At 40.6% G+C, this 18,672-nt stretch overlaps 1 protein-coding gene across 1 annotated transcript; it reads right to left on the reverse strand.

The window, feature by feature from the left end:
• Nucleotides 1-4,168: 4,168 nt before the first annotated feature.
• Nucleotides 4,169-15,656, reverse strand: BTG4 (BTG anti-proliferation factor 4). Its single transcript, XM_062198357.1, has 4 exons — nt 15,484-15,656; nt 14,922-15,059; nt 14,157-14,355; nt 4,169-4,348 (listed from the first exon to the last, which is right to left on the reverse strand). The coding sequence occupies exons 1-4, from the start codon at nt 15,654-15,656 to the stop codon at nt 4,169-4,171; spliced, it is 690 nt and encodes a 229-aa protein (XP_062054341.1).
• Nucleotides 15,657-18,672: the final 3,016 nt, after the last annotated feature.

Below are 18,672 nucleotides of genomic sequence, written 5' to 3' on the forward strand. Positions count from 1 at the left end.
AAGAACATCTGACTTAGAAGACAAATCACAAGAAATTATGCGGTCAGAAAAAAAAAAAAAAAGAGGAAATTAGAAAACTAAAAGAATACTGTTGGGAATCTACAGGATACTATCAAACGACCCAACATACAGGTACCATGATTTCCTGAAGGTGTGGAATAGAGAAAGGATTAGAAGGTATTTTTGGTGAAGTAACAGAAAATTTCCCTAATTTGAAGAAAGGGACATCTAAGTACATGAAGCACTTAGAAATCCTAATAGGACAAGAAAATAACTCCACCATGACACACTGTAATCAAACTCCACAGTGAAACAGAGAAAAGATTCCAAAATATATACAAGAGAAACACCAGATTACTTTCAGAGGATCTCCAATAAGACTCACAGTTGATGTCTCATCAGAAACCCTATAGGCTAGGAGAGAATGGTGAGATAAATTCCAAATCTTAAGATAAAAGAACTGTCAACCCAGAATATTATACCCTATAAAGCTGATTTATGAACAAAGGTAAAATGAAGACCTTCCATGACAAACAGAAATTGAAAGAATTTATCACCACCCATCCAGCCCTACAGATGCTTAAGGATGTGCTAGGCCATAAACCAAGTCTCAGCAAATTAAAAAAGTAGAAATCATACCATTTATCTTCTCAGACTACAATGCAATGAAGCTGGAAATCAGCAACTCGGGCATCTCTAGACCATATGCAAACACAGAGACTGATCAACATGCTCCTGAATGAACAGTGGATCGTAAGAAATCAAAAGGGAAATCAAAAAGTTTCTGGAAACAAATGAACATAACAATGCAGCATATCAAAACTTATGGGATTCAGCAAAAGCAGTATTAAGAGGAAAGTTTAGGCCAGCCCCGTGGCTCACTTGGTTAATCCTCTGCCTGCGGTGCCAGCATCCCATATGGGTGGCTAGGTTCTAGTCCCAGTTGCTCCTCTTCCAGTCCAGCTCTCTGCTGTGGCCCAGGAGGGCAGTGGAGGATGGCCCAAGTTCTTGGGCCCCTGCACCCACATGAGACCAGGAGGAAGCACCTGGCTCCCGGCTTCAGATCAGCACAGCGCCAGCCTTACCGGCCATTTGGGGGAGTGAACCAACGGAAGGAAGACTGTTCTGTCTCTCTCTCTCTCTCTCTCTCTGTCTAACTCTTGTCAAGTCAAGTAAAGAAAAAAAACTAGGAAAGTTTACAGCAATTGGTGCCTAACTCAAGAAATTGGAAAGCACCAAGTAAATGAGTTATTGATGCGTCTCAAGGATCTAGGAAAACAGCAAACCAAACCCAAAACTAGTAGGAGAAAGGAAATAATTAAAATTTGAGAGGAAATCAGCAAAACTGAAAATACAAAATATCAGCAAAATGAAGAGCTGGTTTTTGAAAAACAAAATTGACACACCATTGACCCAAGAACAACAAGACAAAACAAAGAGGGACAAGAGCCAAATCAATAAAATCAGAGATGAAAAAGGTAATGTAACAGACACCACAGAAATTAAAAAAAAAAAAATCAGAAACTATCAAGAGTTGCAAGCCAATTAACTGAGAAATCTAGCAGAAATGAATAGATTCCTGAACATATAAAACCTACCAAAATTGAGCCATGAAGACATAGCAAACCTAAACAGACCCATTACCAAGATGAAACTAAAGCAGTAATAAAGACTCTCCCAACAAAGTCAAGCCCAGGACCAGATGGCTTCACTGCTCAATTCTACCAGACATTTAAAGAACTCCAATTCAAGTTATTCAAAAACAATTGAAAGGGAGGGAATCCTCCCAAATTCTTTTTATGAAGCCAGTAACACCTTAATTCTTCAACATGGAAAAGACGCAAGAGAGAAAGAACTACAGACCAATTTCCCTGATGAACAATGCAAAAATCCTCATCAAAATTCTAGTCAATCAAATCCAACACCACATCAGAAAGATCAATCTGGACCAAGTGGGATTTATCCCTGGTATGCAGAGATGGTTCAACATTCACAAATCAATGTGATACACCACATTAAGGAACTGAAGAACAAAAACCATATGGTCATCAATAGATGCAGAGAGCATTTGATAAAACACAACACCCTTTCATGATGAAAACTAAGCAAATTGGGTATAGAAGGAGCATTCCTCAACACAATCAAGGCAGTTTATGACAAACTCACAGCCAGTGTCCTATTGAATGGTGACAAGTTGGAAGCATTCCCACTGAGATCCGGTACCAGACAAGAATGCCCATTCTCATCACTGCTATTCAATATAATCCTTGACATTGTAGCCAGAGCCATTAGGCAAGAAAAAGAAAAATCAAAGGGATACAAATTTGGAAGGAAGAACTCAAACTATCCCTATTTGCAGATGACATGATTCTATATATAGGGGATCCAAAACACTCTACTAAAAGGCTATTGGAACTCATAAAACAGTTTGGTAAAGTGGCAGGATAGAAAATCAACACACAAAAATCAATAGCATTTGTAGTAACTGCCAAAAAATTAAATATCTTGGAACAAATTTAACCAAGGACAAAGATCTATATGATGAAAATTACAAAACTTTAAAGAAATAGAAGACACAAAAAGATTGAAAGATCTTCCATGTTCATGGATTAGAAGAATCATTATCATCAAAATGTCTATTCTCCCAAAAGCAATTTACAGATTCAATGCTATACCAAATCAGAATACCAAAGACATTCTCCTCAGGTCTAGAAAAATGGTGCTAAAATTCATATGGAAACACAGGGGACCTCTGATAACTAAAGCAATCTTATACAACAAAAATAAAGCTGAAGGCATCACAATACCAGATTTCAAGACATACTACAAGGCAGTTATAATCAAAACAGCCTGGTACTGGTACAAAAACAGATGGATAGACCAATGGAACAGAATAGAAACATGAGAAATCAATCCAAGCTTTTACAACCAACTTATATTTGACCAAGGAGCTAAAACCAATCCTTGGAGCAAGGACAGTCTCTTCAACAAAGGGTGCTGGGGAAAACTGGATTTCCACATACAGAAGTATGAAGCAAAACCCCTACCTTATACACAAATCCTCAAGATGGGTTAAAGATCTAATTCTATGACCCAACACCATCAAATTATTACCAAAAAATTATTCTGTATATATACACCTAGGACAATTAAAATGATGGTCATCAGTTAATGGTAGTAATAATCATTTCTGGCTGTGTGGTAGGGACTTTATTTCCTTGGTGCTAGGTTTTTCTGCTTAGTTTTAATTCTCATAATAAAATGTTACATAAGGATGAATAAAAAAATGAATTTTTATATAAAATATCATAATTATTAGATCTATTCAGAGTCTTAGAATTAAGCCAAATCTTTTGAAAGCCACAGAAGACAGTCTCATATTCTTACGAGTAATTTTCCAAAGGTTCTTACTGGACTTGCGAAATAAAACAGTCATGACAGGTAATAAAGTACAAGCCAATCAACAACACTCTTCCATGAGCCAGTATCTGCATTAAAATTCAAGAAGGCTAAAGAGAAAACACAAACTTGGGGCCAGTGCTATGGCATAGTAGGCTAAGACTCCACCTGCAGCACTAGCATACCATATAGGTTCATATCCTGGATGCTCTTCTTCTGATCCAGCTCTCTGCCATAGCTCGGGAAAGTAATAGAGAAAGGCCCAAGTGCTGGGGCCCTGCACCTATGTGGGAGACCCACAGGAAGCTTCTGGCTTCAGATCTGCCATTGCAGCCATTTAGGAAGTGAACCAGCTGATGGAAAGCCTTTCTCTCTGTCTCTCCCTATCTCTTAAGTAATAATTTAAAAAAAAAAAAAAAACTTTCTTGCAACAAACGGAATCAGAATGGAATTAAAAACATGGTATGTTTATTTAAGCTTACTTTTCATAATTCATTGAATCTTATAGGTCAGCATCTTCATTCTATTACTTCACTGGGTACATTTACTAGTATTACATAAAACTTCACATAAAGAATTAAAACTTCACATTAAGAATTAAAAGTACTTTTAAGAACAGAGTCATCATCTGATAAGATTTGTAAACATACACCTTAGTCCCTAACCTGAACATTTTGTTCCACAGGCCTCTCAGCCTCAGATTCATTTTCATTTTGGTAAAATGAAGCCACTCCTGTAGCCTTTTCCTGCTGCATGCCTAGTCACTGTCTTATCGGTTTGTGTTGACCCAGTGGTACCGGTCCACCCGGTGCATAGCAGGCCTGTAACACCTGGGGTTCTTATATACAGTGTGACAGGCACTTCCCAGGAGGCCCACGTGGCCATCTGCCATGTGCTTTCTGCGGGACATTTGGAACCAAGATTGAAAGTTCTGTTTCAAGTTTTCAACCTGAGGGAGAGAAAAAAAAAAAAAAAAACAGAGTATGAAGATCTCCAATAAACCTATTAGAACTAGCTCTATGGAACTAAATATGAACCCATAACTTAGAAGTTCAAGCCTTTCAGAAGTATAGGAAGTACAAAATGAATAAAAACCTAAGAGCATCTTCGGAAGACTTGCCGGCGTTTAGGGCATATAAAAATCATTTTATACCTTTTAAAAAAATTCTTCAATTGGACTGGAATTTAGAAACATTTATTCCAAATTCTGTATATTCACCCTATGGCCTCCTGACCCTTGCCAGCCCATGTCAAAACTGCCTCATCATGGTCTGAGGCCATGGTCTAGAAATACCCATTGTTAAACATCCCAGATGACTCATACAGACGTTCCACACGGCACATTTTGAGAACACTACTGCAATGGAATTCAGCTGACTCTAGGTCAATTACTAAATAAAAAGTCTTCCATTGAAGGAAACAAGTAATACCTCAGTATACAGTTTTATAGTTTTCAGTATAGTTATGTTATATATAATTGTGCTTAACATTTTAGATGAGCTCTATATAGACGCAAGTCTTTAGAAAACTGAGGAGATACCTGTCAGAAATATGGCAAGGGGTTAAGATATATCTGATTTATGAAGGGCTTATAATATGTATTAGGACTTTAAATGGGTAAATAAAATTGTTAAATATTTGCATCTAAAACATTTGGTTCTAAAACATATGGTCATCTGGCCATGGACATTCTTTATTGTCCATTTTCTCTCTTGCTTATGCCTTCTGAACTGCCAACATTTTTGCTCCTTCAAGATGAGTGCCCCATCACATATACTACCACCCTGACCAATGCAGTGTTTGGTTACCTAACAGTAAGCCTCCGCTTGTATATGGAAGACCAATTCAGTTGTTCCCTGACCCCCTAGGTCCCCTGTTGTCTCTAGGAAGCCCTTTAACATATGGCTATTCTCACATTCTTGGCTCTGACACCTAGAAGACATCAACATGCACCTACTATCCCCAAACCACTCCCCTCCACATCCCTTGGGTAACTGCTTTCCATCTTTCATTAGTGTTGTCATCTTCCATATCCATGGCAATGTCAAAAACATGACTCATGGGTGCTCTAAAGAATATTCTAGATTCTCCCACACGGGTGCAGGGGCCCATGCACTTGGGCCATCTTCCACTGCTTTCCCAGGCCACAAGCAGAGAGCTGGATCAGAGGGGGAGCAGCTAGGATACAAACCTGTGCCCATATGGGATGCCTGCAATGCACACAGAGGCTTAGCCTACTAAGCCACAGTGCTAGCAAACCCAGCACACAGATTTTTATACTGAGTATAAGGTAGTGCTATCTGTCTCTTCTCTTGTAAAGTACTGAGATGGGACTAAATAAGACCTTAAGAGAGGTGATTAGGATAAATCCATTCATGTGATTAGTGGGTTAATGCATTATCTCCTGGGGCTAAAGAAGCCATTTCAGGGGCAAGCATAGCAGGTAAAGCCTCCACCCTTGAGGTTATGGGTGCCCATTTGCATCCAAGCTGTTTTACTTCCAATGCAGCTCCCTGAAGTTGTTCCCAGGAAGGCAACAGAAGGTGGCTCAAGTCTTTGGGCCCCTGTAACTCATGTGGAAGACCCAGAAAAATCTCCTGGTTTCAGACTGGCCCAGTTCCAGCCATCTGGGGAGTGAACCAATGATAGATCTCTCCCTTTTTCTCCTCTTTCTCTTTTTTTAATTTATTTGACAGAGTTAGAAAGAGAAAGAGAGAGATAGAGAGAGAGACAGACAGACAGACAGACAGGTCTTCCAGGACTAGAACCCAGAACCCATATGGGATGCCAGCGCCACAGGTGGAGGATTAACCATGTGAGGCATGGTGCCAGCCCCTGTCTTTCTTTTGACTCTGCCTTTCAATTAAAATCTTTAAGAAAAAGAATATTCCATACAACAGTTTCTCCATATTGTTTTGAAGAGGGGCCTTCTACCCTCAATTGACAACTTTCAGTATTATTTTTTACAGTCACATCAAATTACTACAGGTTGGACCTGAAGTGCCAATCAAGTTGTCACCTTGCTAAAATGCTAATAATGAAACCAAAGGTCTGTCATGACCAATCCTGTATGAATAGTCCCTTCCCCACCAGAATGCCCCAAGGGCCTCTGAGCCTGTGCGAGAAGAGCGGGCCTCCCAAGAACACCACAGATCATATTCAAGATCATGGGACACCAAGTCCAGATTGGTTCACAAGGGAGCCCAGAGAGTACCCAAGGATATGCTCAAAATCCTGGGATGCCAGATCTGACCTGGTCTACTGATGGGGCTTTCAAATTCTTATCTCACTCTATTCCCTATTTTCCTTTTTCTCTTTAGGCCATGAAGATACCCATGTTTGAAATGTAGTTCTCTTTCCATTCCCATGGGGACACTCCTGGGTTGCCGCCTTTTAACCTGGGAAAGCTTCGAATAAAGTTTTTAGAACATGTTATTTTCTTCTACAACATAGTCTGGCCACAATATAAGAGAATGGGGAAATGTGGCTGCCAAGTAGGACCCTCAAGTTTAACATTATCCTCCAATTTGACCTCTAAGATAGCAAAAGTATCAGAAATTGCTTATGTCCAGGCCTTCACAACACTCTTTCAAAACCCCATCCTTAGAGAGAGCTGTGGACTCCATTATGTCCATTTCCTCCTGGGATACCAGATTTAACAGAGCAATAGACATGGTAGATAGACCACTCAATATTAGATTATCACCCAAGGCGCAAAGACCTTAAGCCCAGCTTGTCCCCATTGCCTGGATCATCCTCAGGGTTGACACATCCTCCCATTCTCCTTTAAACCCCAGTTCTTTCAAATCTTACTAGTCTCCTCATCGCACTCCACTCTACAACCCAATCTCTCCCTCCACCAGAGGATAGACCAGACAGTCACTTGCAGTGGGGCCTTCTGCTACCTAGTCCAAGTATGCTTTTCTCTTCAGAGAGGTGGCTAACAGAGATGACAATTACTGACTTATATTAATGTCAACAAAAGCCACAGACTTTCAGCAAACCATACCGAGTTTAATGAGGAATTTTAGGTCCTAACTCAGGTCTTTAACTTGACCTGTGATTACCCTTACATTGGCCTATCTACTTATTGCATCCCTGAAGAAAAACAATGAATCTGGGTCAAGACCAAGGCCCATGCCAACTTCCTAGAAGCTCAGCAGACTAATAAGTATGACATGGGCAACAGGGAAATCCCACAAATGGACGCCAACTAGAATTAGCAGCAGGGTCATGATTATTCAAGGCACTGAAGTCATATGGTGACCTGTCCAGTGATTGTGTAAATGTATTATAAAACCTATGAGTCATGATAAAAATCAGGGAGGTAACAACCAAGATAACCCAGCCTTATCCCAGGGACAAATGGTAGAGGACTTAAAAAGAAAAAAAAAAAAAAAGATATGCTAACAAACCATAGCATCAATGCATGACAAGCTTTAATATGTACTCATTTCATTGGTTAGTTCACAACAGATATTCAGAGGAAATCCTATGAACTGGCAATGGGACCCCAAACTCCCATGAACCCAATGCTAGATATAGTAGTTTGGGGTTATTTGATAATAGGGACAAAACTGAGGAGGAAAGGGGATTTCAACATATGAATCAACAGTCTAGAAAACAGTTCTTATGATAGAAATCACTTTAATCAGCACTCTGTGACCTCAGAGCCAACCCAGGGGGTGTTCAACCAAAGGAAAAAGCCCAAAAGAATGTTTTGGGTGTGAGAGGCTGGGACATTAATGCAAGGAATGTGCCCACCTGGAAAGTTCCTTGGTTCCTGCTCCCAGTGTAAACAAGAGGGGCACTGGAAATGGGATTGCCCTCATCTCCAAAGGGAGGAGACTTCCAGTTCCCTCATGTCTTTATCCAAGGACTGAAGGGGTCCAGGAATTCAGGGGGCTACCACAACCCAAGTGATCATCATACTTCTGAAGTCCTAGGTAAACCTGGGTGTTGGAGGTAACAATATTGATTTTTCTAGTTGATACAGAAGCCACTTACTCCCAGTTCCCATGTGGGACTCTATCCTCAAAGAGTTATCTCATCATGGGAGTTGATAGGTAGTCCTACCCCTGACAATTTGCTTCTACTTTGCCTGATTAAAGATGGTCTCACTTCCCACCATTTTTTGGTGATGCCAAAATGTTCAACTCCTTTACTCAGCAACAATATGCTGTCCTCCCTGGGCACTTCTGATTAATTGTCCCTAAATCTAAGTTTTTTGCAATGCTGATTAGTACTGAGACAACATCCAACTTTGGCAACCTGCCTGTTGAAATCCAAAATAACTAATCCTCAAGTGTGGGATCAGACCCAGATAGGGGCATCATATATAGCCTGTCAGTCCTCCTGAAAGACAGGACAAGGCTTCCTCATCAGTACCAATAGCCCTTGAGAAGCCAAGCATGGATGCCAACCTTCATATATTTCTAAATCATCGAATCTCAATTCCATGTTAGTCCCCCTGAAGTATCCCTATTCTTCCAATTTTAAAGTCAAACAGTTCAGGACTTCAGGGCATAAGGAGATTGTCATTTCATCCAAATGTATCAAGTCAGTATACTATCCTAGTTCGGATTCCTGTACTGCTCGGTTCACGGATCTACACCTAGAAGAAGTATTCTCTATATACTTACACCCAGAATCCCAATGTCTGTTTGCCTTTGAACACCTGGATAGTTCTTCTATAAGGTTTAAGGGATAACCCTAAATTGACAAAGCTCTTGCTAAAGAGTTAGTGTAGATGGCTTCAGTATTTAACTCGAGCTCTATATAGATGATATTCTCAGCAGTCCCTTAAAGAAGGCTTGGATAAAGACACCCTTCAGGTCTTAAATTTTAAGGGAATGAGGATATAAGAGTTTCTCCAACTAGAGCACAACTCTCTCAAGAAGTAGACCACATGGTACATATCCTGACCCCGGAAAACCACACCCCTCTAGCTAGGTGAAAGGAATCAATGCTAAGTGTAGGGCTACCACAGTCCCTCCCCTGCCCCCCCCCCAAAAAAAAGGACGTTGCTGAGAATGGAAAACTTCTGTAGGATCTAGATCATTTCTGGACTTAGGTTGTTAGCCATACCCTTAATTAAGGCCTTAAAAGGTCCCAGTAGCTGACCCACTTGAATCTACAGGAAAAGACAAGGCCTTTCCAAAATGTAATGACCTGCTCCCAACAGCCCCTGAACCATAGATTCCTAATTTAGGCAAGCCCTTCACCCTGTTGATAGCAGAAAGGTAAGAAATAGTCCTGGGATTGGAGTGGAGTGATAAAGCTGCTACCTGCAACAACAGTCCCAAGTGGGCACTTCTTCATATTCCAGCTTCTCCATCTATGACCCAATTCCCTGAAAATGGCTTGGGAAAAGCAGCAGCCTGTGGTTCAAGTGTTTGAACCCCTGAGACCCATCTGGGAGACTCAGTTCAAGCTCCCAGCTCCTAACTTTGACCTGGCTCATCCTTGGCTGTTTGAGGCATTTGGGGAGCGAGACAGCAGATTGAAGATCCATCCCTCCTTCTCTCTCCGACTTTCCTTAAAAAGACAGAGACAGAGACAGAGAGAAAGGGGAGAAGTAAAGAAAGAGCAAGCAGAAAGCATGTGATAATACAACAGCCTTTCATGATAAAAAAAAAAAAAAACTCCAAGAAAATTGGGTATAGAAGGAACATTCCTCAACACAAAGAAATTTATGACAAACTCATTGCCAGCATCCTATTGAATGGGAAAAACTGGAAGCATTCCCACTAAGATCCAGAGCCAGATGAGGATGCCCACTCTCACCACTGCTTTATCAATATAGTCCTGGAAGTTTTAGCCAGAGCCATTAGGCAAGAAAAAGAAATCAAAGGAATACAAATCGGGAAGGAGGAAGTCAAACTTTCTCTATTTGCAGATGACATGATTCTATATATAGGGGATACAAAAAAAAACTCCACTAACAAGACTAGACTATTAGAACTCATAGAAGAGTTTGGTAAAGTGGCAGAATAGAAAAATCAATACACAAAAAAAAATCAAGAGCCTTTGTAAACACAGACAATGCCATGGCAGAGAGAGAGCTTATAAGATCAATCCCATTTATGATAGCTATGAAGACAAAAAGATACCTTGGAATAAATTTAACCAAGGATGTGATAATTACATGACATTAAAGAAATAAAAGACATGAAAAAGTGGAGAAGTCTTCCATGTTCATGGATTCTAAGAATCAACACCACCTAGTTATCTATAATACCAAAAGCAATTTACAGATTCAACGTGATCTCAGTCAGAATACCAAGGACATTCTTCTCAGATATAGAAAAACAATGCTGCAATTCATATGGAACACAGGAGATACTTAATAGATAAACCAATCTCACACAACAAAAAGCAGGAGGCATCACAATATCAGATTTCAAGACATACTACAGGGCAGATATAATCTGGTACAGCCTGGTACACAAACAGATGGATAGACCAATGGAACATATCAGAAACACCAGAAATCAACCCACGCATCTATAACCAACTTTTCTTTGACAATGGAGCTAAAAAAAAATAATCTCTGGAGCAAGGACAGTCTCTTCAACAAATGCTGCTGGGAAAACTGGATCTCCACATGCAGAAGTATGAACCAAAACCCCTACCTTACACCTTACCCAAATATCCACTCAAAAGTGGATCAACGATCTAAATCTATGACCTGATACCATGAAATTACTAGAGAACATTGAGGAAACCCCACAAGACATTGGCATAGTCAAAGAGTTCTTGGAGCAGCCGGCACTGTGGTGCAGTGGGTTAAAGCCCTGGCCTGAAGCTCTGGCATCCCAAATGGGTGCCGGTTCAAGTCCCAACCGCTCCTCTTCCTATCCAGCTCTCTGCTATGGCCTGGGAAAGCAGAAGATGGCTCAAGTCCTTGGGCCCCTGGCGCCCACGTGGGAGACCCGGAAGAAGCTCCCAGCTTTGGATCAGCGCAGCTCTGGCCATTGTGGCCATCTGGGGAGTGAACCAGAGGATGGAAGACCGCTCTGTCTCTGCCTCTCTGTAACTGTCTTTCAAATAAATAATCTATCTAAAAAATTCTTGGAAAAGACCCCAGAGGCACAGGTAATCAAAGCCAAAACTGACAAATGGGATTACACCAAATAGAGAAACTTCTGCTCGGCAAAAGTTAAGTGACAACTGACAGAATGGCAGAAAGCATTTGCAAACTACACAACTGATAAAGGATTAATAACCAGAACATATGAAGAGATCAAGAAACTCCACAACAAAACCCCCCAGGTAAGAAACAGGCAAACGACTTAAACAGGCATTTTCTGACACATGGAAAGAATGCTCAGGATCACTAGCCATCAGGACAATGCAAATCAAAACCCACAATGAGGTTTCACCTCACCCCAGTTAGAATGACTTTCATACAGGAATCAAAGAACAAACGCTGGTGAAGATGCAGGGGAAAAGGTACCCTAATCCACTGTTGGTGGAAACTTAAATTATTATAGCCACTGTGGAAGACAGCATGGAGATAGCTCAGAAATCCGAATATAGACTTAGCATATGACCCAGCCATAACGCTCCTGGGAATTTACCCAAAGGAAATGAAATCGGCATATGAAAGAGTTATCTATACCCCCATGTTTATTGCAGCTCAATTCACAACAGTTAAGATATGGGATCAACCCAGATGTCCATCACCTGAAGACTGAATAAATTATGGGATATGTACACCATGGAATACTACACAGCAGTAAGAAAAAAATCATGTCATTTGCAACAAAATGGGTGCAACTAGAAAACATACTTAGTAAAATAAGCCAGTCCAAAAAAGACATACTACATATTCTCCCCGATCTGCGATTAGGTGAACTATTAGTTATCTATGGAAGTGCAGTTAATACTTTGATATACAATTGCCTTTGTCCTGGACTGTTAAGGAACAGGGTTTTTTTTTTTCCATACTATTTGTTTAACTCTTTACTTGGTATAGAGTTAATATTATGTGTATAAGGTTAACTGAAAATAGATCTTTGTAAAAAGAAAAAAAAAAGTAATAGGAGAGGGAGGTGGAAAAAGAGTGGGAAGAATCATTATGTTCCTAAATTTGTATTTAGGAAATGCATGAAGTTTGTATACCTTAAGTAAAAAGGTTTCTGGGTTAAAAGAAAAAAAAAAATAGCAAGCAAGCCCTGAGTGTATGCACCTAAACATTAGGTCTACTTCTACAACCAGTGACCTACTTTTCTCAACAGCTGAACCCAATGACCACAAGATGCCCAGTATACTTGAAAAATGCTCCTATGGCACTTTCAGTAGAACAAACTGCTGGACTGACCTTAAGCCAGTCTCTTCAAGTTCAAACTTTACACCAAGTATGGACACCAATGACTAACAGGAGGACTCTCTACAAAAATACCAGGCTCTCTTTTCAGAGTCACCAGATTTAACTTTCAAAGCATGCCACCTCTTCAATCCAGCTATTCCTCTGCCATCTGAAGATACTGAAAGTCTGGCTTACTCTTGTGTAGAGACCATAGAGCAGATCTCCTCCGGTAGACATGATCTGTAAGATGAACCTCTGGAGAGTACAGACGTTGAATGGTTAACAGTCATTTCATGAGAAGGGCTTAGGAAGGATATGCCAACCATAGAAGATCTTACCCAAGTTGTGTCAAAAGACCAAACTTATCACCTTGACTCGAGCCTTAAAACTAGGGAATGGTCAGAGAGTCAGTAGTTATACATACTTCAAATACTCTTTCCTCGTTGTACACAGATAGGCTGTGTAACTTGGACAGAATAAAACCCACTGACTCCAAGAATTCCCCTCATGACCCATGGTGGAGAGATTCTGGCTCTCCTGCATGCAGTTTTGGAGCCTGTGGAGGTGGAATGCCAAAGGGAAACAGCTGTAACAGAGGAAATGCCCTGGCAGATAAAGCAGACAAGGCTGTCACCCAGCAATCTCCCGAAACCACTGTAACACCCCAGCCTCTTGGGACAGCCGGAGGCCCCTACTATACCATGCCCGAGACAACAAGAACCCAGCATCAGAGGGAACCTGCACTTAGCCATCTCATGACATTGAGAAAGATCTGCTTTAGTGGGAGGATTAGAGACCTTTTCTGAGTCTTCCAAATTTTGTCTAAGTGACATTTGTTTGTTGACAAATACAGAAAAACCTACTAATCTTGGTATTTAATTTGAAGTTCAGGTGAAAGGAACCCTGTGTGTCTTCAAATATGGTCTGGACAAGCACAACAAAAGGTGGTACAGGCCCTAAAACTCAGCCAAGGAGGAGGCCAGTGTTGTGGCACACTGTGGTTAACCTGCCACCTGTGACGCCGGCACCCGCATGAGCACTAGTTCAAGTCTTGGCTGCTCCCCCTCCGATTCAGCTCCCTTGTTATTTTTCCTGGAAAAGCAGTGGAAGATGGCCCAAGTGCTTGGGCCCCTGCCACCCACATGGAGACCTAGATCGAGTTCCTGGTTCTTGGCTTCAGTCTTTGGCCATTGCAACCATGTGGGAAGTGAACCAGTGGATGGGAGATTTGTCTTTCTCCGTAACCCTTTCAAATAACTAAGTCTTAAAGAACTCCTCCCAGGAGAGGTAATACACAGAGGGGTATAGGTGTAGGGGAGACACAGAAGACTTTGCCAAGAAATTTTTCTTTGTAGTTTCTCCTTCCTTGTAGTTTATTTTATAGTAAGCACATTTTTAGAACTAAAACAGCAAAAGACATAAAGGAGAACTGGAACACTCTGACCTGATAAATGCTCTTCGGATTGCTGACTTTAGGGATGATCTGAGGTTCTCTGCAATAATTTTCTTCATCAGAGGACATGCTGGAGGAGTGGTCCAATGTGGCTTTATTAACAGCATAACCGATTTGTTGGGAGAGTTCCCATTCCTCCCCTCTGCCTTTAAAAGAAGCTATTGTGAATGGATGATTTTTCTCACCATACCTAAAGTAGGAAAAGAAATTATTAAGGATTGAACTTCCCATTAAGCATATCTTTAACCTTTCCTGGAAACAACATACTAACAAAGTATTTACATTTTATTTCAAAGACAGTTCTTCTACCTACTGGTTCATTCCTCAAGTGCTATGCCAAGCTGAGCCAAGAGGGCGTTACTGCCTTCAATTACAACACTATTTTAAGTGAGGATTGTATGAGCTAGTTTTATTCAGTCACTCAGCAAAACTCAAATGCTACTCACTCTTTATTCAACTAAGGGGCTGAATTGCCTTTGTGCCACCTTCCAGATAATGCCTTTACTACTTTGAAGCCTGCAGTTTGCACTAAAATGCAATGATTCAAGTCACACTTCAAGTATTCTGCTACGTCTTTGTGCTTCCCCCTCCATCTACACGTAATAGAAGTCCGCTAACAGGAGTTTGCACCTGAAATCTTAACCAGTGTCCTCACTGCTGAGACCTTGGGCATCATCCCTCACAAAGGTGGGTGGGGCTGACTAGATCATGGGAAGTTTCCAAGTGTTACAGAGCACAAAGTATGGGCTCACTCACCTGCAGCACACTTCAAAGGGATCTACCCATATGGTCATCTCCTTTGGAAGCCCCAGGTGAGAAAAGTCTACATTACTCTCGGCACAAGCCCTTTCTAAAATGGGATCTTTATTCTGGTTATTGTTGATCCTGATACACCTTTAAAAAGAAAAAGAGGAGGAGGAGCAAAGGGAAATGAAAACATGAGTACAAGTGCTTTTGCAAGAGAATCACATTGCAGGCATTCTGCTCCACTACATCCAGCTCCCACCTTCCCCTCACCCGCCACTCTTACAAGAGGAAAAAAAATTTTGACTTGGTGATCAATGTGTGCTGCATCACTAAATCACAGGTCACCAAATGCTCACTGCACATCTTTTATGGTAAATTCAAGTTAAAAGTTGTTTAATCTACTTCATGCATAGGGGTTACTTCAGGTTTTCAACTACATCATCTCCACCTCTCCTCCTTTTAAGCCTACATCTTTAACTTAAAGACAGGCAGCTGGATCACTGCATATCCCTAACAGGTGGGAACTGCTTGATGGTTACTTCCCTTCGCCATGCCACACAATAACTCCCACCTGAAGCCTTGCCCTTTAGCAGGGCGATCGGAGTGCCAGTGACCTCTGTAGGTCTCAAACAAGACTGTCATCAGCTTTTCTGCAAAGTCTTCTATTTGTTGCTTACTCAGTTTGTCATGTTTTTTTACCAGTTTTGTGAGAAAGAAAACTGTTGTTGCAATTTCATCTCTCATGATTTGAGGAAATTCTAAGAGGAGACCTGAGAACATTAAAAGAAAAAGAAGAAATTACACAGAAACAAGGGCTTAATCTACTGTCAATATATTATTGCCCTTTGGAATTTTTATTTGCCTCGAGTGTAAAACAGAAGTAATTTGCTTGAAAGAGTATTTAGTGAACTAAAAAGCCTATCAACACCATCAACAAATGAGACAGCCAAGAACACCAATTCCTTACGTAACCAAACTTAAAGTTTTCAAAAACTAAAAAATCCTTTAGAAGCACTTAAAACATTAAGTGTTTCTTAAAACACTTTAAACATTACGCAGCTAAAAAAAAAAAAAAAAACTTGATACAGAGAGTAAACCACACCAAGCACCATTTTTAAGAACATATTTAACAAGAGCAAAACACTGCAGGAGACAGCAGCTCTAAAATGTGGTTTATCAACTGCACACTTTAAGATTTATCAAACACATATCATACTTGCCAGCAAAAGCTCTTCAGCTCCAACAAAACACGGGCCAGAGGGAGAAGACCAACTGCACTACACTCTGTGTTTCTAACTCTCAACCCTGCCTGCTTGATGAGTTTTTAGGCTGAGGTTTATATGAGCACAGGCCCTAATTGCTGATTGGGGGCGTCACCTGCCACAGGTGTTGTCTGCTAGGATAATCACATACAGCTTTAACCAGGTCTCCATCAGATGGCTCCTTGGGATATGTAGTGTTAAATGCTAAAAAAGTGCTTAAAGATTTTTCACTCTGGATTTACAACTTCTATTTTGCTAACTAAACCTCATCTTTTATGACATAGAATGAGAAGGAAGCCTTCTTCATCCATATACTAATATCCTACATCCCAGTAATTTCACCTCTAATTCTGTCAATATATTAAGTAGTTTTGTCTTGGATCCTTTGAACAGTCATTATGGTGTTGTACCTGAGCGAGTATGAACAAAGGAGCTCCACACATTGATAAAATTTGATGGTCCTTTATTTGCCAGCGGTGGAGAGTGGGCTCATGCCCTAAAGAACTCTCGACCCTGAAGCCCAAAGCAACAAGGTTTATAAAGGCAAAAACCACAAAATCGGGAGGGGAATACATGGTTACTGGGGTCAAGCTGACCTAAAACCTATGTGAAACTAGTATTAATTATAATCTTGACAATACCAGTTACAATTTTAACAATTTTAATTATAATCTTGACATTAATCCAGGTATTGGTTTTAATCATATGTAGGACATAGACAAATTACATTTTTATCATTAACCCAGGTGTAGCCTATCCACTTCCAAGCTTGAGCGATCATGCTGGGGGTTTCTATGCTCTGCCAAGTGTGATGTAGTCTCACGGTGTGTGGGGGGGGGGGGGGGGTACCTTCCCAGAATGGAGTCTTAGGTTCTCCAAAATGGAGTCCCTACTGTCAAGGTGCTACTTCAATGGTTTCTCTACACACTTTTTACTAAAATGTTTATTTATGGAATAAGCAAAAGAGATATGAGTTTCAGTCTGAGAGATCTGAGAATTGATCTCACTGATTCTCACAGAGAGGGTCAATACCCAACTTAGTTAGATTCACTGAATCTACCTTACCCCATATCTGCTGAAGCGATTCTTTTAAAGGTAAGGCCTGGGCGTCAGTATTTAATAAGTTCCCCTAGGTGACTTTTTTTACACTGAGTATATTTTTATTTTAATATTATTTGAGGTTTTACAACTATTTGAAATGCCAAAATTGTTTTTTATAATTTATTTTTAATTGACACGAAATAATTACACATAGTTATACAGGGTAGTATAATTCAATAGATGTATACAATGTGTAATGATCAAATCATGGTAGTAAGCATCCCATCTCCTTAGAAGGTTTTTCACCCCCAGGGTAATTCTTACACCCATTAATATTTAAGAAACATCATACCTGCCATACCTATAGCTTTGACATCCGCAATTACTGGTCATTCCATTTCTTGGCCAGTGAAAAGAATTTCACTTTCCTCCAAGGAAAGCCATTTCATTTCTAAAAATCTCCAAATACTAGTTACTCCTTTCATCCACTGGGGAGCCAAATCCAACTCTCTCATTCTCTGTGTGTGTGGAGCCTTGTTTTCCCCTCTGGAACTATACTGGTTGTATTGAATCTTCCAGGATAGGATGATGTTTCCAATACTAGAAAGTCAGCCTCCCCTGAGTCCTCCCTTTTGGGAGGCTAAATATTCTTAGCTTTCTACCAATTCTTCCTATGGACACGTTACTCAGCTCATCTGCTGGGAACTAGAAGAGTTTAGATGAGTTTCAGGTGTGTCAGTAATCCCCCTGTGAAGTATGGGGCCAAACATGCACATGATTCTTCCGGTGCGCTGCACCAGTAAAGACAAGCATGGTCCAGTCCCTCGATCTCTCTGAATGCTGTAGTTTAGGACACATCCTCAGGTGGCATTTACTGGCAAGTATTCTTTTCACTGATGTACTCTTTTGTCACAACTTTCCTTCCCTGCATAGTATACTATTCAAGAAGATTGTCTTTGGAAGCAGACAGACCTAGGTATGGATTGCGGCTTCACAATTCACTTGCTCAGCTTCCCTCTGCAACTTTCAGTTTCCTATCTGTCAGAGGTACAATAGCAACCTCACAGGGTTTTTATCAAGAGTACAATAGATAATTAAAACACCTGATCTTGAGCCTATAGGAAGGCAGTACAGTAGAATAATTAAGAAATCAGCTATGAAATCAACAGGAAGGATGCTGCTCAGTCCTCCAGCTTACTAGAAATGGGAAATTTTCTTAAGCTCTCTAATCTTCAAGATTTGCATCTTTGAAGAGAAAATGAGAAATGTATCTATGAGGGCTGTGGATTTTTTTAAAAGATTTACCTAGCAATATTCAGGCGGAGTTGCAGTACTTGGACCATCTTCTTCCACTTTCCAGGCACATTAGCAGGAGCTGGATCAGAGGTAGAGCAGCCATAACTCAGCATCTCAAGCAGTGGCATAAACATTGCACCAGAAGGCTAGCCTCGGCTTTG

This window comes from Lepus europaeus, chromosome 7 (assembly GCF_033115175.1).
Source record: "Lepus europaeus isolate LE1 chromosome 7, mLepTim1.pri, whole genome shotgun sequence".
NCBI lineage: Eukaryota > Metazoa > Chordata > Mammalia > Lagomorpha > Leporidae > Lepus > Lepus europaeus.